The sequence below is a fragment of the Piliocolobus tephrosceles genome, chromosome 1 (assembly GCF_002776525.5).
Source record: "Piliocolobus tephrosceles isolate RC106 chromosome 1, ASM277652v3, whole genome shotgun sequence".
In the NCBI taxonomy this organism is placed as follows: Eukaryota; Metazoa; Chordata; class Mammalia; order Primates; family Cercopithecidae; genus Piliocolobus; species Piliocolobus tephrosceles.
The window spans coordinates 152130318-152156988 of record NC_045434.1 but is presented as its reverse complement, the minus strand read 5'-3'; the positions used below and the strand labels follow the sequence as shown (position 1 = coordinate 152156988).

At 35.7% G+C, this 26671-nt stretch overlaps 1 protein-coding gene across 1 annotated transcript in view; it reads left to right on the top strand.

Moving 5' to 3' along the window:
• LRRC7 (leucine rich repeat containing 7) overlaps nt 1-26671 on the top strand; it is a 544610-nt gene that overhangs the window by 445177 nt on the left and 72762 nt on the right. Inside the window, exons 19-23 of the mRNA XM_031935208.1 lie at nt 5541-5652; nt 5864-6044; nt 7162-8842; nt 12996-13136; nt 22078-22197. Of these exons, the coding sequence (XP_031791068.1) occupies nt 5541-5652; nt 5864-6044; nt 7162-8842; nt 12996-13136; nt 22078-22197 (2235 nt within the window). The remainder of the gene's footprint in view (nt 1-5540; nt 5653-5863; nt 6045-7161; nt 8843-12995; nt 13137-22077; nt 22198-26671) is intronic.

Here is a 26671-nt window from a genome sequence, read left to right as displayed (position 1 = left end):
CACACTGCCAAGTATATGGAAGAGGGTATTATATACTGCATGATATATTTATTCATGTGATTAAATATAGAAAAACCCCCAAAAAAGAATAAAGGTAGGCAAGACCAGAAGTGGAAAACAGAAAAAATAAATAAGGTAGAAAGATTGCAAATGCAACTAAGGGGAAAAAGGAAAGGTAAATATTTATTGCTCACTTTCATTTTGCCAACTATATGCCAATAGTTTTAACATACATTATGCCAGACAAAGAACAGGGCTGGCAGAGCCATAAGAAGGAGGACAGGGAGATTTTCCTTTATAATGCCTTGTGCAGTTTGCATTTGCCTTTTCCCCAGATCTCTTTATATGGCTAGCACGTCCTCATCCTTCAAGTTTCAGCTTAAAGGTCACCTCAGCAGGAAGGCCTTCCCTGGTCACCCTGATCAGTTGGACCCTCTGATATTCTCTGTCACGTCACATTATCACATTAAATATGATGAACAGTTATGATTACTTTGTTTATTGACTTCAGACTGTGAGTTTCATGAAGGCAGGGATGCTTTCTTTCTTGCCTGTCCTTGTATTGCCTGAGTCTAGCACAGTGCCTAGGATAGAGTAGGAGCAAAATAAATATTTGTTGAATAAATGAATGATTGATATAGTCTAGTATAATGACTCTGGTAACATGTCTGTCTCTCCATTCAATTAGATATTCATTGAAGTCAAGGACAAGTTCTGAGGTTTTTTTGAATTAATAATTTAATTAATTGATACCTATCCACACTTCATCACCTGTGTGTTCAATACACTCTTGGTATATAAATGCCCACAGCGTCTCAGTGATGTTATGGTGACCCTAGACAAAAATAAATACCTAGGAGTTTCATTTAAGTTGTTATTCCCAAACAGCTTAGTAAATATTTATGCCCTACTTTGTGGTCATTTGAAAAAATCAATGCAATTAAATTGAAAGAGAACATTTTTACCTTAGTCTTACCAAATCAAAGCCAAAATATTAATGGCATACATGCACCTGTTAAACACCACCTATCTTCTCATAGCTAGGAATCATAGTAGACACCACAATTTTAATTTCTGTTTCTCATTGATTTTCAAATGCCACTTGGTTTTTGATCACAACCACCACCAAAAACCCAGCCTCACAAGGATTTTGGGGTTTTGTTTTTGTTTTTTGTTTTTTGTTTTTTTTTTTTTTTTTGAGATAGAGTCTTGCTCTGTTGCCAGGCTGGAGTGCAGTGGTGCGATCTCAGCTCACTGCAACCTCCGACTCCCTGGTTCTAACAATTCTCCTGCCTCAGCCTCCTGAGTAGCTGGGATTACAGGCACGTGCCAGCACAGCCAGCTAATTTTTGTATTTTTAGTAGAGATGGGGTTTCACCATGTTGGCCAGGATGATCTCGATCTCCTAACATCGTAATCCACCCACCTTGTCCTCCCAAAGTGCTGGGATTACAGGCATGAGCCAGCATGCCCGGCCAAGGATTTTCATCAAAAAGAATGTGCAATCTAATGTGGTAACTGAGAGCTATCTCAAGCTAGCCATTTGCACAGTGTCTGTCTAATGTCAAGTATTGCTTTGTTTCCCTCAAACATTTAATATAACTCACGGTGTCCCTGTTAATTGCAACAACACCCATGGGTGCCTCAGAGTACAGTTTAAGAATCAAGGGGTAGGGCTTTTAAATCTAGCACACATGAATTGAAATCTTGGCTCCACCTTGTGACCTTGACAAGTCCCTAAAACCTTTCCGATCCTTGGTTTCTTTATCTTAAAAAAAAACACAAAACAGAAAATATAACAGCTATTTATATACAGCTCCAAGCACAGTTATTGACACAGAAGAAGCCTACAGTAAATCATTCTCTCTTCTTTCTCAAGAGAATTATATGCCAATCCCTTCCTCATCCTCCTTTAATCCTTCTGCAAGTAACTACCAAGATACCTGTTCACCATCCAAAAATGTTCTCCATTTTTCTCTTTGTTGGGAGCCTCAGCCCAATTTTTTTCTATAGAGGAACATCTTTCTTCCAGTAACAGAGAATTGTCAATTACCCTCAAAATTTTCCTTAAATTACTTTTATTCATACTAGGCCTAGACTCTCAAAAGCTCAGAAATAAGCTTGCTTTCTTTCCTTTGACTTCTTCCTGAGGCTTCTTTTCTTTATGGCAGTAGCAGCCAAGATGTAGTTTGAACAATGGAAGGGCAATTGTGTGAAAAAGGACATTTTACCTTTTCTTTCTCTCCCACTTCTGTCTCCTCACCAGAAAGAAAATATGGTTCAATCTACTTGCAATGGAATCCCCACTAAATTCTATTTTCTACCAAAAACTTCCTCTGTCATTGCCCATAGAAACAGTCCCCAAAACTTTGCCCACTTTTCCAAAAGGAGCTCTACTCCTCTAGCCTCTATAAAAGAATTTATAGAAACAAAATTAGTGATTTATTTCCTTTGCTGGATAGTTAACTTTACTTTGTGAAACCCATGTGAGAAATGAGTTGTTCTTAGGATAGACAATACTGCATACACAGTATCACATAGATCTTTGAGTAGCACAGATCCCAGTTCAAATCCTGGCTCTACCACTTATTAGGTTTGTGACTTAGAATTACGATTTTACCTCACTGAGCCTTCATTTCCTTATCTGCAGAACAACAACAAAAAAAAGATGATAAATAATTTGAATGCCACATAATGATAAAAAAAATAAGGTTGTCTTTTAAATAATTAACAAGGATAATAGAGAGGGTTTAGCATAGTAGCACCACAGCAGATGTAATTAGTGCCATGTAATTTATGGCCATTATCATCATTGTCATCATCATCATCATCACTTTGTTCATAAGGATAAGAGAATCTACTTGGATCACTGCAAATTCATCATTCTTGTTTCAATAATGTCCTTCTAAGAAGAAATACTTGTATTTCTATCATAATTAGCTGATAATCATAATTTCTATCATAATTAGCTGATAATCATCCTCTCTTCCTGGTCACTAAGGCTGTTTTTGATTCCCAATAGAAATTCTTGAACAGGATCAGAAGCTTGAACCTGAGTCAAACCAGAGCTACCATGCAGAGTTCCAGTCATAATTTTGGTATACAAGTTTGAAAGTCTAATCAATACAAACAAGATGACCTGAATACTGAATGTGTAGAACATAAGGGGAAAAAAAGCAAAACCCATACTTATTTTAACATTCTGTACTTGTACAACTATTTGGTTTGCTTTTTTGTGTTTCTATTCTATTTTTGTTTTTCTTTTGAATAAAACAAAATTCCCATTCTTGTAATTAGGTATCATAGGAATATTTTTAGATTATTATTTCAACAAATAACTTACCTTTAGATTCATAGATTGTTAGTACTAGACAGGAATTGGCACTAATTCCTGTTACTGATTACCTTTATTTTAATGATGATAATGCCCAGAGAAGTACACTGACTTGCCCAAGGTGACTAACAAAATACAAAAATAGAAATAGGATGAAAATATGACACCTTGTAACAAATTTTTTGGCAAGTCAGCGTATTTTATGCCTTTCATGGTACTCTTTCTCAAACTCATATCTTCTTATAAATTTCTCCAAAGGTATATAAAGACTTTTGTCCTCCATTCTGTCACCTTAAAACTTTGTCATACATTTCTTATGCTAAATCTTTGAACTAACTTTCAAAATCAATCAAAATGAAGAATATGTACCCTCTGAAATAATTTTTAAAATCAATCAAAATAAAGAAAATATGGCCTCTATAAAAGAATTTATAAAAAACAAAGTCAGTGATTAATTTCTTTTGTTGGGTAGTTATCTTTGTTCTGTGAAGCCCATATGAAAAATGAACTTTTCTTAGGATAGGCAATATGGCATACACAGTATCACATAGAACACCTTTGAGTAGCAAATATAGCCTCTTCAACTGCTGAATTTTCCATTCTACTCCTTTTCCTGTTCCTCTTTGCAATTTGATACCTCATTTTAAATTCCTTGTGTGCTCACAGCTGAGCTCACCAGGAGGCAGCACAAGGTAAGGAAAGATCACTGGAATGGAGCCCAAGAGAATCCTGCCGCAGTGCTGGATCTCTGTGCCCTAGGCCTAAGCCAAGTCTCAGAACCCGCCTCTAGAAAACAAAAGTGTTGGACTAAAAGATCTTGCCATTTTCTTTTATTGAAATATTCTATTTAAAAAATTAACAAATAACAGATATAACCAGGTTTTTCAGGCAAATATTTCCATACAAACCTAACCCAAAAGAATCCCAAAAGATAGAACTTAAACCAAAAGTTAAAGAAATGGACGTGCTTCTCTGCAATAACCAAAGACCTGAACATGTCTCACTATGGGGGTCCTTGGCAATATATAAAATTTATAGTAAGAGTTTCTGCCTGTTGATTATACCAACCGATTAGTTTTAAGACAGGACTTTTTAACTTTACAATATTTTTGTCCTCAAGTATATTTTTTTCTCTGATTTAACAAAATATTTCTAAGTACTTTACATTAGTGGTCCAAACTCACAAGATACTAATGAATTAAAAAGCTGAAAAATTCTTATTTGAATTAAAATTAATCTTAAGGGAAAAGAAGACATAATAATAGCTGCTATGCATAAATATATCTCACTACTTATGGGCATAGATAAGGCATTTTTATATCTAGAAGAAAGTGAGAATTTGGTATTTTACCTTCCCCCGAATGCTCTCCACACTCCCTGGTTAGCTGAGAACAGTAATTTGAATTGTGGAAGTTTAAAATGCTTGGGTTTTCTACATGTTTATTTGTCATTATGAAGTTATAGTCGTGTATCGATGTTGCTCGTTACACTCGAAGGGGTATAGAATGAAGATTTAGCACGCTAGATTAGGTGTGAGAAAACCAGGAACCTTTGGAAGAAGACATGATAGAACTTGAGAAATTGAGGAGATGATCACTTGGGATACAGTAGAAAGTGTGGAGGAAAGTGGTGGGAAGAGCAGGATTTATAGGACCCGACAGTGAATTAATGTGGCTAGGGATGCACACACACACACACACACACACACACACACACACACACACACACAAAATCTTAATTGGTCAGTGACATACTTTCCTCTTAAAACTCTTAGAGAGTTCACCACTTAGAACAGTTACATGCGTATATGTCATATTTGTGTGAATCATACTGCTCATTAATGGCTTATCATAATTCAGTCTGGTGTTCTAATGAGTTATATCTCATCTCTCCAACTAGATTATAAACTCCCAGAGGGTACCAGCGACATTTTGTCTTTCTTTGGAACCTCCACAGTTCATTGCACAGTGCCAGGCATATAAACAACATGCAAAAAAAAGGATGAATAAATGGACTCACTTACGTTAGAAAAAAATTTTGTAATGCTTAACTCAGAGATACATATGGTTTATTTCTCCCAGTGCCCCACAGTGAACTGAATTCTAGAGTCACATTTTTGAATCTGAGCCAAATAAAGATACTGCCACTTCGGTTAACCATTGTTTAAATGTTTACTTTCCTTGTCCTGTATTATTATATCTCTCAGGATTCTTTTGTTCATCCAGCTAATGAAATGAGGATTGGGGAACTTCACCCTTCATTAGCTGAGACCCCTCTGTACCCACCCAAACTTGTTCTGCTAGGGAAGGACAAAAAAGGTAACATTGTGAACCCAATGTGGAAAATATGCTACAAATGCATGTGCATGATGAATCGCCAGTTGTAAATTATGATACACCATAGTCTATACAAATGTTTTACAAATATGCATTTCTAACCTTCATCGGTATGGCTTCCATTTTTCATACTTGCTTTTCTGTGTAATTGTCAGTGTCATAGCATTATAACATTTTCCCCTTTAAATTTCAGAATCAACTGATGAGTCTGAAGTTGACAAAACTCACTGTCTGAATAACAGTGTTTCCTCAGGCACTTACTCAGACTACTCGCCTTCCCAGGCTTCCTCAGGATCCTCTAATACCCGGGTTAAAGTGGGGTCCTTGCAGACAACAGCTAAAGATGCAGTACATAATTCTTTGTGGGGTAACAGGTGTGTTTAGAATTCCCTCCTTTTGTTCCCAAACGTTTATTTTCAGCAACTTTTAAAAAAATGGAATCTTCTTAATTTTGGAATTGTATTCGGCACACAAGTGGCACAGAAGACAGAAGGGGCAGGTAAGCAAATGTTGTTCGCCTGGGACTGCCAAGAACAGATGAATCCATCTTACAGGGAGAGGCCATTGGTTAAGGAAGACATGGTAGGAGTTAACAGGATGAGATGGTAGAACAAAAAATTTAAAAAATAAAAAAAAAGTGTTAGCCCACTGATACTTATTGATGAGACATGGATGTTATACCATACAAAATGGCATAATGAATTAAAATAAAATGCCAGTAAAACACTTATGTGTCTGGTCCAGAGTAAGTGTTCAATAAATTTTCATTACTATCATCATCATAATAATTTTATTACCACCTGGAAAAGTTAGGATGTATTTTAAAGTACTTAATCTTTCCAAAATGCCTCCTCCTCTATATTACTCTTAATTTTACAGATGAAAAAAACCACACACAGAGCACAACAAAGTGACTCAATAAGGCAGTGTTTTCCAGTTCTAATTCCATTTTGTAACTTGTTGCTATGTTTTACACTACAAATAGCAAATTAAAATTGTTATATGATATAGGTAGTCAATAACTTTTACTCATATTTTACTGATAATATTGCCACTATTGGCAATGTCTTCTTTAGTAATTCCTGAGTAACTTTTCTTATTCATTGATGCTCATAATAAAAATCTTAACTCTTTCAGTTTGTAAATTCATTATCTACATTATTTCAGTATCTGCTAGAAATAACATGGTCAATGATATAAACATGTCAGTGATCTAAAGTCATAATATAATTTACATTGTACAAAAACATACCTGAATACGCTCCCTATAAAATAGCATTTAGTGTCTTCAAAACCTGACCTTCAAATAAAAGTTATCTGAAGACAATTTAGATTCATTACATACACGAAGCATTTGTAAGAAAGGTACTCTCAGTCAATAGTTTGAAATGTACCAAATCAGAATCTCCAGGAATGGATATCAGGAATCATGATGCTAATTAGACCCAACTCTTCATCCTTTTCAATTTCTTCTTCCCATTGTGTTCACAGGATTGCACCATCTTTCCCACAGCCTCTTGATTCAAAGCCATTACTCAGCCAGCGGGAGGCTGTTCCCCCAGGCAGTATACCACAGCGTCCTGACCGGCTGCCCATGAGTGATACTTTCACTGACAACTGGACTGATGGCTCACATTATGACAACACAGGGTTTGTTGCTGAGGAAACCACAGCCGAGAATGCCAACAGTAATCCTCTCTTAAGTTCGAAATCTAGAAGCACATCTTCGCACGGACGCAGGCCTTTGATCAGGCAAGACAGGATTGTTGGTGTTCCCCTGGAACTTGAGCAGTCTACACACAGACACACACCAGAAACAGAAGTGCCTCCTTCCAATCCTTGGCAGAATTGGACCAGAACCCCTAGTCCGTTTGAAGACAGGACCGCTTTTCCTTCCAAATTAGAGACAACCCCTACTACCAGCCCATTGCCTGAGAGGAAAGAACATATAAAGGAATCTACTGAAATACCTAGTCCTTTTTCTCCAGGCGTACCATGGGAGTATCATGATTCCAATCCCAACAGGAGTCTTAGTAATGTCTTTTCTCAAATCCACTGCCGCCCAGAATCTTCTAAAGGTGTTATTTCAATTAGCAAAAGCACAGAGAGGCTTTCCCCTCTAATGAAAGATATCAAGTCTAATAAATTCAAAAAGTCACAGAGTATCGATGAGATTGACATTGGTACATATAAGGTGTATAACATACCATTAGAAAACTATGCTTCTGGGAGTGATCACTTAGGAAGCCACGAACGACCAGATAAGATGCTGGGACCAGAGCATGGTATGTCCAGTATGTCTCGAAGCCAGTCAGTCCCAATGCTGGATGACGAGATGCTCACCTACGGAAGTAGTAAAGGGCCACAACAACAAAAAGCTTCTATGACAAAAAAAGTCTATCAGTTTGACCAAAGCTTCAATCCTCAAGGATCAGTGGAAGTGAAAGCCGAAAAGAGGATACCACCCCCTTTTCAACACAATCCCGAGTACATGCAACAAGCCAGCAAAAACATCGCCAAGGATTTGATTAGTCCTAGAGCTTACAGAGGATACCCACCAATGGAGCAAATGTTTTCATTTTCTCAGCCATCTGTGAATGAGGATGCTGTGGTGAATGCCCAGTTCGCAAGTCAAGGGGCCAGGGCAGGCTTCCTGAGAAGGGCCGACTCCCTGGTGAGCGCCACAGAAATGGCCATGTTTAGAAGGGTCAATGAGCCTCACGAGCTGCCCCCAACTGATAGGTATGGCAGACCTCCATATAGGGGAGGGCTGGATCGCCAAAGCAGCGTTACAGTGACTGAGTCCCAGTTCCTGAAAAGGAATGGCAGGTATGAAGATGAACACCCTTCATATCAAGAAGTGAAAGCTCAGGCGGGAAGTTTTCCGGTTAAAAACCTTACCCAAAGGAGGCCATTGTCTGCGAGAAGCTACAGTACAGAGAGTTATGGTGCCTCCCAAACCAGGCCAGTTTCAGCTAGGCCTACTATGGCAGCTCTTTTGGAAAAAATACCATCTGACTATAACTTGGGTAACTATGGTGACAAGCCATCAGATAACAGTGATTTAAAGACGAGGCCTACTCCTGTGAAGGGAGAGGAGAGCTGTGGTAAAATGCCTGCAGACTGGAGACAACAGCTGCTTAGACATATAGAAGCTAGACGGTTAGACAGGGTATGTCTGGCATTTCTCTGTAAGAATATCCCTCCTGCCTTTAGTGTTACTTTTTTGGCATTTCTAAGCACATGTAGTGAAGCATGAACTACGTGAATGAATTAGATGATCAGTATTTTATTTATCTTTATATTGTGAGGGAAATGGATCATAATAGTTTCTCATGGATGTGGCTAAATGCTCTCTGAGAGTTCATAACCTGCAGGTGAATTATTCATCAAATCTAACCCAAATATTGTTAGTAAGAAAGAATTTGACTCCATTAGAAGGGATGGTGCTTCAACTGTTTTCTAGTCATTAAGGCAAAATGCCTCTCCTAGGACACAGAACTGTTCTCTAGTGACCTAAAGAGTATGATTTTTATTGAACCTATAAAAAGTGGATATTTCCCCCGTTTCTGAATGGACTCACTTATATTAAAGTCAGGCGTAATTTGTTTATGAAATTTGCACATAGTTAATGCTATGGAACTACTAGTTATTATTTCTAATGAGCAATAATTTTCCCAGCAAGAAACAGAAAAATAAGCAGGAATTAAAAGCCCTACTACACATTATTTTATTTAATAAAAATCCTGCCATTTAGAATGTTGGTTTTTATATAGAAATAAATGTTTAAACTCAAATTATACTACAGACAACAAAAATAGATGATGTCTTTATGAAGACAGCAAACGTACAAATTAGTATGTATATTGCAGCAAAAAAGAAAATTAATTCTAGTTCAGTTAAAAGTTGGGTCACAATAGGTGAGGCATGGTAGTTCACGCCTGTAATCCCAGCACTTTGGGAGGCCGAGGCAGGCGGATCACGAGATCAGGAGTTCAAGACCAGCCTGACCAAACATGGTGAAACCCCATCTCTACTTAAAATACAAAAAAAGAAAAATTGGCCAGGCATGGTGGTGCACGCCTGTAATCCCAGCTGCTCGGGAGGCTGAGACAGGAGAATTGTTTGAACCCAGGAGGTGGAGGTCGCAGTGAGCCAAGATCACGCCACTGCCCTCCAGCCTGAGCGACAGTGTGAGACTCCATCTTGGAAAAAAAAAAAATGAGTCCACATATACAGGGATCAGAGACAGTGGAAAGAAAAAAAAAAAAAATCATATGATGCCTAGAATTACATTTTGTTGCCTGTTCAAATCTAAGAGAAATGTGGTACTCATTTTCTAGAACTATTTTCAATTGACCATCATCATTCAGTGTACTTTGTGGCTTTTAGTGTAGAGGGCTTGATGTGCTCTGCATTGACATTAGAATCTTAAAGATCCTTTTTGTGAAAATGGGGCTTTTTGTTCTAATTTTCTAGGGCTGAATGCTGAGTGCAAATTGGGGATCTGGGTAATAATATACTATTGCATTGTCTCACTCAATAGTTTTATTATTTTATTTGGTGTTCTGCTAAAAGCACAGGTCACTGCATTTATTAGGTATTTCTTTAATACTGAATTTTATGTTTACAGGTTTACACTTTTCAAATAATTATATTGCTTGTAGGTCGTGTCTACATGACAAGAAAACAATTTTTTTTAGGGAAAGAGTGAACTAATAAATGTGGGTGTGGGTGTTAGTTTCTCAATGTGGAAATTGGTTCTGCTTTGCAAAATATTTCATCAGAATGTCTGTTTCAAATAGGTTTGCTCAGTCCCATTGAAGGGAGCCTCATCAAAGCCTCATGACTGGCTGTCAGTGGGAGACACCTGGTCGGTTGTCACCATGCCTTACCTCAAGTATACCCTCCATGTAGACAGATAACTTGGAGGGCGAAAATATTTGGGGCCAAATAATACAGTACAGTTTGGGAACTCTGGCCTCGTGTAGACACGACCATACGTAACAGGGTAAGATGAACTAGTCAAGAAAGGTTATAAGAAGCTTTTTGGAGCATATGTACAATGACTAGTAATTTGAGGCAACAGAGGAATGAGTGCAAACAACTAATGAAAAGGAAAATATAAAATTCTGAGCATTTGGTTCCATCACTTAGTTACTGGTATCCCAGATCAATGATTCCTCTCCTTTGACCCCAGCTTCTGAAAAGTAGGCGACTCCTCTAGATGAAGCAAGAATTTTAAGCAGGCATATAGGGTTAGGGGAGAGAGATTTGAATCAGCAAATGTTTGAAGGCCCTTCCTATCCCAGATAACAAAAAGCGAACTCATGTATTTTTCATTGCTATGACACTTCCCTTCTTAGTTGATCGTCATACAACCTCTGTTTGTGTACAGTTCCCTAGGTGTCTTTCATTTTTCAAAGCAATTTCAATGTACGTTCAATAGCTTCTCATTTAATTGCAAGAAATTAAATTACCTCAGAGTATTGCTTTGAGTCATCAGATCCTAGAAGCTCTTTCTTTTGTTTTCTCCAAGTCGCGTTTCTTTCTTTCAGCTGAGTTACGGAGCTATTCAGGCTATATCTTTCATAAAACTTCCCAGCTACTCAACAAGGTGAATTCGGGGTACTGAAGCACAGACTTATTATGTGAAACCAGTTTCGACATAGCTGTGCTACTTAACATTCTGTCCAAAGGCAGACTGCACCAGAGAAATAATGTGCTTCTTTCCCAGTGAAATTTAATTGAGTCATTTGAACCCTGAAAATCAAATAGTTACACAAGAAATTATGAGATCTCTGTCCATTCCACATAAAAGACAATTGCCTAGAGACTTGGACGTTGGATAAGCTTAACAGTTCAACAAAATGTTGGTGAAACATCTAAGTGTTGACCTTGAAGAGGCAGCTCTAAGAACCACCCTAGATAAAAGATGCTTGTTTCCTCTTTTAGTTTAACCACAAGGCTCATGCTTTCACTGCAGAGCCACACTATGACAGGGAATTTAAAACATGAACCCATATGTCTGAGACTGCTTCTGTTCTATAGAAGCTGAGAGAGCACTAGACTGGAGGAATTTTAAACCTTAGGGAATTTTCCAAGTGCCAGATTGAGATGTTCAGTGTCTTTTTCAGTTTTGGCATGGGGACAATGGAAAATCTCTATATGAAATAATAATGGATTCATAACAAATATGATTGGTAGACAAGCACACCATCAGGAGTATAATAATCTTTCAGCTTCAGTCAATGAAACTTTGATGCTAAAACTCATTACTTTGATAATATTGCCCTCAGAATAGAATAGCTGCCTGCTGTTAACGTTCAGTAATATTTGGCTTAGAAAAAGTGTGCTAAGTTAACTTCTGTGATCTTTTTTTACCAAAATGAGAAAATTACTTAAAGGGGCCAAATGCTGTCAATGATTACGTTTCCACTGTAGACTGAAGAAGGAGATAGTACAGGTGGAAACAATTTGATGAGAGGGTATCTAAAATTTTACATTTAATTTTTAAATAAAGTTTTATAGGAAAAAAATTATCAGTCACTTAAATGCAAATGCCACCAGAGTGTTCTGTAGGTATTTGGATATATTAGATAATTAGCATTAATAAATCAATAAATTATAATTGCTTCAATATTACTATGAAATTTTGTTAGTTTAAAATATAATTTTTAAGAAACAAAAAATAGAATATTTGGATCCACATAAAATGTATTTGATTGATTTAACTGAATTAATAAGTTCAATCAAGCCTATGGTCAGCTCAAATGACATTTTGACCAGCTGTTTTTTCTGAGTTGCTGTAATTATGCCTACAGACTGAGCAATAAAGGGGACTGATTTTGGCTTTAACATTGCAATGCATTAGCTTAAGACAGAATTAGAAACTAATATTTGTCTTTCACAAGTGCTGATCTCACAATGTGAAAGAGAACAAAGATCTGCAGCTGGTAAAATTTAAGATCTCACTGTTCGAATTTTTAAATGGATAGATTACCACAGATGAATAATACTTGTCCAAAGTCACTACTATCACGATGTATAAGAGACAGAATTTATGACGTTGAGTTAGCAGCAGATGTAAAACAGAATGTATCTTCTTTGCTTTTTGTCTTTTCTGTAGTTCTGGATGGTACTCATTATGTGCATAACTAACACTGTTTACCGTATGCTTCTGTCTGATCAAGTGCATGTTTTTTTAAAAAGTTACTGTTTGCCTGCCTAAAGTTAAATGTTATAAATTTAAACCTGTTCATGTAATTTATCAGTTTGTTGAGCATGTGTTCACACCCTGTCACATGATTATTTCCTCTACTCAGAATGCTGCTTACAAACACAATACAGTTAACCTTGGCATGCTGCCCTATGGAGGTATTTCAGCAATGCATGCAGGCAGAAGCATGACTTTAAACTTGCAGACTAAGTCTAAATTTGATCATCAAGAACTACCTCTTCAGAAAGTAAGTATGGACTGCCCTACATGTGTCAGCATACCAAAGCCAATTAATGTTGTTTGTTCACTTAATGTGTTTAGGCTGTACATACAACCCTGCTTACTATAGGCTCCTATGAGTCCAAAAAGCACAAGGGCAAATAATGTAGAGCCTGAACTCTTAGCTGCTAAATGAATATTTGTAGCTGGACTGATTATCAGGTTCCTGCTTTTTGGATTGAGCTTTGCTTTTTGGATTGAGCAGGTACATGGCTTTTTGTGTTGCTTCAAGGTTCATTTTTCTTATTATTCATTTCCTTTTTTCCTCCTTTGTTTTTCTTTATTTTGTGTTTATATATATGTATGTTTTTTACTTTTTTGGAGATAGTCCTATCGTCTCCTGGTGATGCATTCTGAGAACAGAGCTCAAAATTATTGGATTTCAATTGATTCTTTTGGAAAAGACATAGAATCCTAAATTAGGAGGAGAATTAAGTAGCTGGTACTTATAAGTGCTTCTTCAGCCCATTTTTTTGCAGGAAATATAACACAGAAGAAAAATGTGAGAAACAAGTTTGTGGCTTAGGAAACTAGGTTAGTGGAAAAGTAGCAAGTTTACATGGTATTAGGTGAAAATGTAGGAACACCGAAAGGGAATATACTGAAAGAGGAAACATTTCCATTGTTAAAGGAACAGTTCTGTTTGTTTAATTCAGCCAAAACTGAGAATGCACATTTTACATGTAGATCAATTAATGCCTTCTGTCTTAGTTACATTTTAGTGGAAACCAATGAGTCATTTTCACAGTATGTCATTATGCCTATATATTTATATAGTCATTAGCTTAGTAAGTTTTTATGAAAAAAGCAATGCAAAGTAGGGATAACAGAGTGACAGTAACTTCTAAACACTTCTCTCTTAATAAAATGAATGAACATTATGACTCACCCCGTCAAAATGAGGGTCATAAGACCTCAAATTCCTGTTCTATTGTTAATCTAGTTTTTTAATAACATTCCCAAACTGTGGATAGTTTGGTTCATACTGTGAGTAGAATAACAAAATCAAGAAGACATTTATAGCCACAGCTTTTTTATCACTCACCATAACTTAAAACAAACAAACAAACAAAAAAAAAAACCACTAAATTGAAAACTTTTGAATGCTGTTTTTGCTGTGCCTGGTCTATACTGCTGGACCAGTGGAGAGCTGGTAACAAATCAAAGACAAGGCCTTGATTTGTGGTATCTGCCAATGTCAGCAATATAAATACTCTCCCTATGGCTAATTTCAAGGTACCAACTTAATGTCACTGAACTTAGAATTGGGAAGATTCACGTGCAGTTGGCTCTCGTGAGCCAGTACAAATTGGCTCCAACACACTATCAGCATGACCATTATTGCTTCATTTCCTACTTTAATGGAACCTATTTTTCATGTCCTCTCAGAGGCCCAAGACTCTCATCCTCTTCCCTAACAAAACCAGTTTTCAAAAAGACCTTGAAACTTAATGGCATTAAGGAATCGATGAGATATCACACCTTTCTTATAGGACTTGCCAATTAAATAGAAATCAAACCTTGTATTAGTCTGCTGTCACACTGCTAATAAAGACATACCCAAGACTGGTAATTTACAAAGGAAAGAGGTTTAATTGACTTACAGTTCCACATGGCTAGGGAGGCCTCACTATCATGGTGGAAAGCAAAGGAGGAGCAAAGTCACATCTTACATGGCAGCAGGCAAGAGAGCTTGTGCAGGGGAACTCCCATTTATAAAACCATCAGATCTCATGAGGCTTCTTCACTTCCATGAGAACAGTGTGGAGGAAACTGCCCCCATGATTCAGTTATCTCCACCTGGCCCCACCCTTGACACATATGGATTATTACAATTCAAGGTGATAGTTGGGTGGGAATACAGCCAAACCATATCAAACCTTTAAACTAAAAAAATGGAATTTCAAAATTCAGTGAACAAATTAAAGAGATCTTGGTATGATGGAAGCTATTGCCTGAACCCCCCTGAAGTTGTATCATATGAAGATGCCCCTGTTTTGCTTAATTTTTGACCATATTTACTTATCAATCTGTATGACAATATAGATATATACAGTATCTGAAAAATGCCAATACACTTGAAACAGTGTTTCCTAACATCTAAATTACTCTCCAGATATAAATTAGGTATCACTGTGTTAGCATATTAATTTTCTGATGTCATTTGGGGTACCCTAGAGAATGGACTCATGCGAGCTCTAAGAAGAAATAATGCAGAGTTATATTTGGGGATTTTCAGTAATCCTCAGGTGAGCACATAGGTGACCAAAATGAATTTTCTTTGGAAGCCACATTAATTGCAAATCAAGAATCATTCAAGTATTAAAAGACTCCACCTCAAAATAAATTATCATCAATATTTTATTATCTGCACCAAAAAAAGAAGAAAAATAGAGAAGGCAAGGGAGAAAAAAGATACATAGGCAGGGCAAGTAATGCATTACTCCAAAAGATTTTATGATCCAAAACTTACTACTTTAAGTCCTATAAACTTCAAGCATTTAGGAATGGGACAACTTTCCCACCCTGTCACCAATGCAGGAACCTTATCAGGCACTGGATAGTTAATGGGCTGCAATAATAGCTCTGGGCTCTGCTTCCTCCCATGAATTCCAGTCTAAGCCTCTGTCCCTTCGCTTTTGTACCCTCATACGTCTCTTGTACAGAGCTTTCATTTGAAAATTTGTTAGGTTTTTCTGCCACACTCTGTAGAATCAGCCTCTCTTTAAAATGCAGTCTCTCCAATTATTCCTCCTGGGCTCCACTGACCATTGCTAACAGGTCCCATCATTGAGATTCAATCTCCCTGAACCCTTCTCCCCAGGAGAGGAGATAGGCAAAAATTACTTAACTTTGATTTAGAAATGCATCAAAATCTGTTATAACGTGTTTGTCTTTCTACTTAAGATAATAAAAATTACCATCTCAGATCCTTAAGACTTCTTTGCAGCCCCTAAATACTCATTAACCATAAGAATTTCACTAAAATGTAGGGTAAGACCAACTTATAAACAAACATTTTCATTAAATAAAATTGACATAACTATTTCTTCTCCTGTGGAAATTCTGGAGCTGTCTCTTTTATTCATAAAATTCTTGAACGATAATACTGGCTATCTCTAGTTAGATGCTGTGGCAAATAACTCTGGGGTGTCCTGGAAAGAATGAAGGAAGTTTCCTAAGGAATCTAAATTAATGTTTTCACCTGTTGGAAGTTAAGCACTGGAGATGGAGTTGTAGTATCCATTGTGCAGGTGCTGCTCTCTGAAGGAAACATGTATCCCCACCCTGTCTGTTTGCCAAGGCTTGCCTCTTGCAACTAGGAGAAAGAATAAACTTTTTTATATTTCCTGTTCTGCACCAAGGCAATCTTTAAACAAATTTGTAATAAACTAATTAAAGGATATAATTATTTATGAATGAAGCTTGAAGAACTCTACACTTGATAAACTATTTACATTGTGAATATTTGTATGAACAAAAAGGGAACCCTCTTCAAGATTTTGCAATGTATTTTAAATATTTTCCATTTTTTCATATTTATTACATGTCAGATCAAGTATGGTACATTTTTTATGGATTACAAGCTACATATAGGCTTTCTATACTATAAAGAGTAAATTACATCTTCTATAATTTTATAGAACTCTTTAAGATATTAAGACAATGCCAACAAATATAACAAAATTAGTTTAATAAATTTAATTTCCTTAATATATTCATTTGTTTAGATGCTTATGCTAATTTCCCAGAAAACTTAGTAATACTTAGGAACCAGAACATTTAGAACATATAAATCTTTTATTAAATTACAGAATTATTAGTATTCTATTTATTTTTTATTCATTCATTCAGTCATTCATTTATTCATTTATCATTTATTTACTGCCTTTCCAAAAAGCATATAAGGCAACTTTCTATGATGTTATTAATGGTTCCATGTGCTTCTTTGGATGTGTTTTATTTGTAATTAAGCTTAGCTATTGCCTTGAAATTTTATGTTATCATAGAGAAATACAAATTGTAAAATGTCAGTTCAAACTACCATTTTTAATATTAAAATTAATGGTAGAATGGATACATAGTTCCACTGGGAGAAAAATAAAGACAAAGATTTATTGAGAATCTGCTATGTACCTGGTGCTATGAGGTACTTTAACTATATTTTGTCTTGCAACCCATAAAACACTTAAAGGACATATCTCGATTGTGTAGATGAGGAAATTGAGGCTCATGTGTCACACAAAATAACTCACCTGTATTGTCACTGTTTCACTGTTGTAACTCCTGCACTTAGCAAGTAGTAGGTAGAATTTAAATCTGCTTCTGCCTGGTGCCTACATACATACTCTTTCTACTCTATGATGATGCCTTCTCAAATGTTTGTAAAACCTAACATTTTCATAGAACATGACTCATAGATTAAAAACCTCTTGCATATGTATTATTACCTCACATCACCTTCAAAACAATCTGGAGAAGTAGATATTATAGGATGGAGAAAAGAATACACAAGTAGAATATATTGACTAATCCAAAACATATCATGACCCCAATCATACCCTGTGTGCTACAGGTTAGTGCTTTCTTAGTTAACTGAGCTTAATGAATGCTAGTAATTACCTTGTGCTCTTTCAGATCCACTTACATTTCCTGAGCACTCAGTATCACCAAGAATTATTTTTGGTAGCAATGAAAAGCTAAAGGTTATGGACCCAAGAAAATAACTTATTAATCATCCAGGCTACTGCAGCCCTAGACACAAGCAGGGCTGGGGAGGAAATCATTGGCCTTTTGTACTTCCATGTCCACAAGTGGCCAGCTGCTAATATAAATAGTGTGGTCTCTTCTATAATGGAGACATTGATAATTTTCTCTTGTTCATTTTTTAATTTCTACCACCATAACAGTATACCATAACACCCACTGTTTATTGGCTTATTGAATTAGACATTAATATAAATCAATTATAATTTCAGGTGAGGGAAGGCTAAAATAATATAAATATATGTAATAAATTATCTTATCATAGAATTTTGCCTGGAAGAAATTAGCCTCACTATCTGTTTTACTAAAGTTGATTGAAATTGCTTAGTTGATACTTGCCTCACTAGATTTTGAGTTAGAGAAATGTAGATAGCAATATTTGCACCTAAACTATTTTTAAATGTCTACTGTCCTTTCTTTCTGTATATATGCAAATGACTCAGTATCAGATAGTACCAACATTTGGTATGCATTTATTCACCCTAGTGCCAAGGCTTATTGGCTTATTTAATGCCATTTTTTCTGCTGAAAGCAAAGCAAGATTTATGCTGCACCTCAGGGCAGCTCATGCCTGTAATTTCTATTGATTTTGCTGCATTTATTATTGGCTACGTGTCCCTCAAGAAAGATTCACTTACCTTTCTAATTATGGAAAAAACTTTCAGCCTATAAATCCAAATAAATTCTTATAGACAGTGACTAAATTTACCAAAATAATAATTTAGTACTCATGTGGAATTTCGTTATAATGGAATTCTGGTTTAAAAATTACTTGGGCACTATATTACCACCTTCAGATCGAAGCCCATGATATCACTATCATTTAGATCCAAGTTTGGCATATTTTTACTTTTGTAATACCTATTTCTTCCAAAAGCTTTATTATTTAAATGAATAATATAACAATAATTTCACTGGAAAAACTTTGGGGATGATTGTTTTTAACAATTTTTACTGCAGATGTTTTGAATCTGCGGTAGTGTCCTTAATGAACCATGTGCCAATTACTTAGCAAAAGAAATCCTTGTATTCTTAAGGGATATATCCTGAGGCCTTTGAAAATTGCCAAATTCTAATACGACTCTCATATAATTGTAATAATAAGTATAATTTCACAAGCATACTGTACACCCATCAGTTAGCAAAGCTGCTGTACCACCTAAGCTTACTTAACTCAGTTATGTGACTACTGCACACACATATATATGTTTATACACATATATATACATAAGAACACACATGCATGCACATACTCATACAAATGTGCAGACATATATAGATATAGAGAAAGAGGTATACATATGCATGCACATTTATGTCTCAGCAAAATTAGAAATTACTTGATCAAGTAGACACTTGGTGATCATTCATAGCAGTCAAAATTATAAATGTTAAATCCACAAATACCCACACTCATCTCTGGGCATAGCATCTGTTCAGCAAGACTTCTACTCAGCATTATTGCATGTCTTATCAAATATGATTTCTGGTGTTTCACAAAATCACACCAGCTATTTTCTGTATTATTTTGAAATATTTAAAGACGTGCAGAATTTAGAAGCTAAGGAAATAGTGCATTGTGATGATTTTCCATGTTATTATCTTTAGTTATAGATGATAAGGAAAATAAAACTCATTCTTACTCCTTAAAATATCCAAAGAAAATGTAAAGAATGTGGTACAAAAAAATAATTGAATTAATAGCTGAACCTCAGTTCAATTATTTTCTCTGGAATAATAAATTTCAACAGTGATAGCTTCATTTTTGTAACATTTTTTCAGTAGCTTTTTTAACCTTTAATAGAACTTTAACTGCTAAGCTACTCAATTTATATACAATAGCTATACTCCTTTGGGAAAGAATGTGCACATACTGCATAATTCTCTTTTCGGTCTGCACCACCACCTCCACCACCACCAAATGTCAATAAATTGTTTTTAATGGTCTTTCTATTTCTGCAGACTTAAGTCATCCCTAAAATGTCTCATATAAGAAAAACAAAAAGGCCAGAGCGTTCTTAAAAGGAAGTTGCTTTCAGGAAGTTCCTTTAATTTTGTTACCTAGTGAAAGTTCTTTTTAATGTGTCTGCATGTTTGTGTTCCTTTTGGCCCCTGTAATAAAGACTTGGTGTGATTTTTAATTCTAATTTTAAAAAGAAATAGATTAATTTATAAACTAGTGAAGCACCTACACCATTGTGTTAGAATTTTGACTAAAAGGATTTCACATTTTTTAACACCAAAAAGAATTTTGTAATTCTGTTTCTCTATAACAGTGACTAGGAGCCATGTCTGGGCAGTCAAAGCAAGTGTGGTGGAGGAAACACAGATAGAGATGGAGAGGATATGGAGAAAAAGGAAACCTATGTTAAATTCTGGCCACTTCTTAAAAATCTACATTGCACAGACCTGGCCAAATGAACATATTAATTATCTAGCAAACAAACTAAGTCAGAAAAGACAAATACTAAAAATTCAAAAAGAAAACACTGGCCAGTAATGCTTAACCTGAATAATTATGTTTTAAATCTTAATTTTAATTTTTATTTACCATATTTTCATATCTAGAAAAAAATGTGTATGGGCACATGCAAACATATTAATCTGGAAAAGGTAAAACTAGAAAAGCAATGCTGGAAAACAGATAGTCATTGAATAGCTACCTGCTTATTTTGAAGTAATACATACTTTAAACGTGTTGTCTAGATTGAATTTTTCAAATAAACACTCATCAATTCATTCCTAACTCAGGAGCTCAAATTCAGTCCCTTTTTTCTCTTTTTTTTTTTTTTTCATACTTTTTGATAGGATTATGAAAAAAGAATTCACATAACCAAAGAACAAGAAGAAAACTGAGTTAATTTTCATTAAATCCATTAGATACTAGGAAGACTTCATCTAATGTCATAATAAATCCTATTTTAGAATTTTTCCAAGCAATGCTTTTAAAAAAATATTTGTGGTCAGAATGCAGGTAAGGAGGTTCTGTCATTGTTTTCCAGAGGAGAACAAACTAAGACCACTAAATGTAACCAGATGAAGCTTAGCAAACAGCCCATTTTTAACATGTTATGATGAGAATAGCCCAGTTCTCCCTTTCTTGGGTAGGAGGACAATTCCTTACACAAAGTATAGCTGCACACTCTCTAGCTGAGCTTTATCAGTAGGGATCCTTTAGAACATGTGCAGAAAATGGCATAGGAAACACTGGAGTATCATAGCTCAACCACAGAAGAATTCTCTCAGGAAACCAAGCAGTACTTGTGTATCCTACACACTAGGGAAGGAAGGAACCTTTGTGAAAATATATGTAAATACACCATTATACTCCCCCCACTGGAGGCTTTCTGATGGTATGTGATTGCTTGCTGTTACTCAGGTTAGAATATGAAATCACCCAAAATAAAGACGGGCAGGTATTAGTATTTGTTAATAAGCAAGAAATCAGCCAAAATGAAATATTTATGAAGAGTTTAAACTTTAATATATATCATTTATGTAAATAAATAAATTTGGTAATCAAAACAGTCATGATTTACTTACACTACGATTCTAATAGCACATTTTTAATAGCATATTTTTGATGCCTCCCCAAAGCTATTTGTTGATAATGCCATAGTACCATAAATCTTGCACTATGCCAGTGTTAGCACTATATTTGGGTTTAGTGCAAGGCATTTTCTCCCAGAATTAATACAACCTTATAAAATTTATTTTAGGTTATGACTAGGAATATTAGAACTTACATTCTATATATTATATGGTTTCAATTTCTATTCTAAATGGTGAGATTATACTAAAATTAAGCAAGTTTTAAGTGCTGTGGTTTTTAACAATTGTAACAATTGGTTAATTTTATTCTGATTATTTTTATTCAGGTACTGTAAATAATCTAAATTTTTCCTTAAAATTCAGTGAACAACTCTAAGATGGTTATTTAATTGCATTTTTAATTGCTTCCAAAAAGCTTTCCATTTACAGTTCTTACCCAGTAGATAGTATATAATATTTCCAGTTCAGGATGTATGTTTTTCTGCAATTAAACAAAATTAATTTTACCATGATCATTAGGGACTCTTTTCAGAAAACTATGGTAAACTTCTACTACATCACTAAAGAATGCCATACCATTTTTGCAATAGACCCCGTCCCAGCAAAGCAACATTTTAGACAATGGACAAGAAGATGTATCTCCTAGTGGCCAATGGAATCCTTATCCACTTGGGAGGCGGGATGTACCTCCAGACACCATTACTAAAAAGGTAACCAATTTTCAATTAATGATACAAACCATGAACCTTGCACAATCTACTGCAATATATAATCAATCTTTTGTGTCTTATCATCATTTCTAAGTTTGTGATAACTTTAAGGTAAATAATATCCTACTACAGGAGTTTGGTTGACCGTAAGTACACTGAAAAGAATAGAAAATGAACAGTGCCAACTGTTCAAAGTTGGTAATAAATGTTTATAAACAACGTCCTGCAACCTCTCTACAGATACTCTTACCTCTTACCACTCACCTTTGAAGTGCACATATAGAACGATATGTGATATACTTCTGACTCTCTTGGCTTTAACAGTGTGTTGTAACCAGTTTGCATAAAACAAAATTTGATTCACTATTTCTAAAGTTATGACAATTGATTCAGCAAATGTTTAGTGAACAACTATATGTACATTGCTATGTGTAGAGTACTTGCTAGATATTGAGGAAACAAAAATGAAAAAGATACAGTTTCTTACCTCAAGAGCCTTTTTATCTAGTAAGGTGTGCTGAGTGATAAGGAGGTAATTATAATATTACATAACAGATTACCACAGCAGGAGTAAAAAGAAAGCCACAACTTGGGATAAGATACTTGCTACATATATGAGAGAAGAGAGAATTTGTATTCTAAAATATATTTTTTAAAGCTCTTACAAATCAGTAATGAAGACATACAACATAGTTTTTTAAACTGGCAAAATACAAGGGGAATCAGGTGGGTAAATAAATACTAAAACAAAACTGAACCTTTTTATCAATCAGGGAAATGCAAAAGAGATGCCATTTACATTTACTAGACTGGCAAAAATTAAGAAATCTGAAAAATACAGTTGTTTGTAGGTGTAAGAGCAGTGGAAACTCTTTTAGACTTCTTATGGGAATATGAAACACCATCACCTTGGTTACAAATTTTCCTGCAAAGCTGAATATGCACATACCCTACATTCTATCAATTCTCCTCTTAAGGTATTAAAGTAGAAAAATCATCATACATGTCATTCAGGGTACATGAAATGTTTCCAATACCAGAAAACTGGAAAAAAACAAATGTTTACCACCAGGAGGGTATGTAAATAAATTATGTTAATCACACAAAGGAATATTTCAAAGCAATGAAAATTAGTAAACTATAATTACAATAATGTGTGTTAACTTTAGAAACATAATTTGAATGGAAAAATGTTTCAGGAGATGGCATAAATATGTAATACCATATTTACAAATCCCAAAACAAGCAAAACTCAAAATATATTATTTAGGCATAAGTACATAAGAAACCTATTGTTATAAGTAAATGGTAAATATAGTATTTAGAACTGTGGTTCTCTCTAAAGGTAAGGTAGGGGATGGAATCAGGGAGAAAGTGGATATTATCGTTGGAACTATTCTAATTCTGAAATTGAATTATGGTTCTTTACACTCTACTTTTTAAGCTCATGAGTGTTCATTTTATAATTGTGTTTTGTAGCCTACATATGTATTACGTACTTACATTCTTTGTAACCTAAGTGATTTTTCCCTTAATGACTACTTCAGTGCTTTCAAAAAATGCATTAAATATCAAATTTTATTTTATCCAAAATATTTGGTAATGCCACTGATTTACAAGCATTTATTTTATGCATGTTATTAATTTGACTATTGGGTAATATTCAGCACCATAGGTAAATATAATATGATGTGGTTAATGCTAAGGAGATGGGATACAGGGCTATGACAGCACCTGGAAAGGGTACCTGTTTAGTGAGGAAACTAAGAGCAGTGGTGTCAAATAAGGCTAGAGGGATATGCAGAAGCCAGATGATGCTGGGATTTATCCTGTGGGAACTGAGAACAGGAATATAAAGTGTTTTAAACAGAGAAAGGACATTATCAAATTTTTATTTAAAGAGCCCTCTGACAGCTTTTCAGAGAATGAATTAGCGAGGAGAAAGACTGGAGGCAGTAGAACTAGTTAAGATTCTATAGTAATTCAGGCCGGGCGCGGTGGCTCAAGCCTGTAATCTCAGCACTTTGGGAGGCCGAGACGGGCGGATCACGAGGTCAGGAGATCGAGACCATCCTGGCGAACACGGTGAAACCCCGTCTCTGCTAAAAAAAAAAATACAAAAAAAACCTAGCCGGGCGAGGTGGCGGGTGCCTGTAGTCCCAGCTACTCGGGAGGCTGAGGCAGGAGAATGGCGTAAACCCGGGAGGCGGAGCTTGCAGTGAGCTGAGATCCAGCCACTGCACTCCAGCCTGGGCGACACAGTGAGACTGTGTCTCAAAAAAAAAAAGAAAGAAAGAAAAAAAAGATTCTATAGTAATTCAGGTGAAAGTAAATGGAAACAATGGGTGATGGAAAGAAGTGCTGTACTAGTCCATTCTCACATTGCTATAAAGAACTACCTGAGACTGGGTAATTTATACAGAAAGTGAGAAGGGGGAAGTGCTATATACCTTTAAACAAATAGATCTCATAAGAACTCCATCACAAGAAGAGCAAGAGGAAAGTCCACTGCCATGATTCAAACACCTCCCATAAGGTCCCTCCTTCAACACATGGGGATTACAATTCGACATGACATTTGGGTGGGGACACAGAGCCAAATCATAACAAATTCATAGATCCAATATCATGATAAATGTTAGAGTCAAAACAATCTTGTGATTGGACATAGGGCATAGAGATAGATAAAAGTTCCAAGGTTGATACCCAAGCTTCTAATTTGGTCAGGCGAGTGATGATGTTCCATTCACTAAGATGGGAAATACAGAAAGAGTAATAGGTAGAAGTGGAGGAAGAGAGAAGAGTTTAGGTTTTTACATGTTGATTTGAGGTAGTTTTAAGGCATCCAAGTGGAAATGTTCAGTGGATGTTTGGATATATTTATCCTAAGTTCAGTAGAGAAATCTTAGCTGGAGATACAAATTTAGGAATCATCAGAATATGTGTTATTGAGCCATGAATGAGGCAGAAGGGTGACACAGAACTCCATGGAACACCAACATTTAAGAGATGTACAGTACATAGGAAAAATAGGCAGAAAAGAAATAATCAAAGATTGGATCAATACAGTGATTTTACTGCAAGCTGTAGAAAATTCAAGGGGAACATTGTTGAACTTCAAGGAAACACTTCACTAAACATGAGAAGTAGTTGAGATTTGCACTATGCCTCAACTTTAGTACTTTCTTCTCCCTTATTAAATACTTAGGGATTTATTTTCCCATTCCGCTCTGCCACCACACTGTTGGCTCTATCCTAAAATTGGTTTCTCTCATAATTATAAGATTACTACCAATGACGATCGGTAATATGAGCTTCCTCTTTCAAATCCAGCAAGAGAGAGAAGCAAGCTTCCAGTAGCTGTCTCTTATGTGCAAAACCTTTCTTCCCTGAGTCTTTCAACAAGCCTCATCTTACATCTCACTGACCCAAAATAGCTAAGGACTTGCCATCCTAGAAAAAGAAATGGAGTTTTATGATTGGCTTTGGCTGATCAGTTGAAGTAGAGTAGACAGGGCTCTCAATTTCAATGACCGCTAAGAAACATGTAAAAGGAAAAACAAGGGAAAGTGGCACCTTGGAAACAGTGAGGGAAAAAATGTTTTAAGGAGGGAATGGTCAACGGTCAAATGATGCACAAAAATGTCAAGCAAGATAAGTATGACTAAAGGCTCCTTGGATTTAGCAACAAGGAGGTCATTGGTGATATCAGCAAAAGCAGTTTGCTTAAATGATGGGGTGGAATCCATAGGAATCTACATTAAAGGGTAAGTAAAGAAATCTATAAAACTCAAGAAAGAAGTAATGTACTAAATGTACTGTGTCTTCTTCCTACTATTATGATAAGCAGGTTCTGATTATCCCATATTATAGCAATTTTGCCTAAAATCTGAGATTCCTGAACCTATAAATAGATATGTCCACCTATCACCTCTCAGAGTAGAGAGAATAAGGGCCACTTTAAATATTCAAATTTAGTTTATATTACATATTATATGTTAGTTGAATAATCAAGTTAATATTCAGTGAGAATCAACCTAAGGAAAGAAAAATGGTCATGGGAGTATTAGCCTGGGCTGCAAAATTTGCTGAAATAGATGTGATAATTGTACTATTAGTTATTGGGTTTCTTTTTGACTCTACAATGCCATTTTTAAAAGTTAATATTATTTTTGCAGTTGTTATGGAGTGAGTAGTTAGGCTAGACATAATGGGAATGGAAAGATAGAAAGTGAACTATAAATTGAATGGGGAATCAAAGGAGAATAAGTGGTGAAGAATTCTTAGCCAGTGTCTGATTTGAGTCTATTTCTCCAAGCCTCTGTAGATTTTTTTTTTTAATCTTGTCTCTCCAACTAAGCCATCAGAAAACACAGTAATACTGTAGGGATTTGGGGGGAATTATGGAAACTCTTTGACTGAACTTGTGGCTCTCTGTTGTGGCTATCATAGATTTTTGGTTACTCATGGCCAT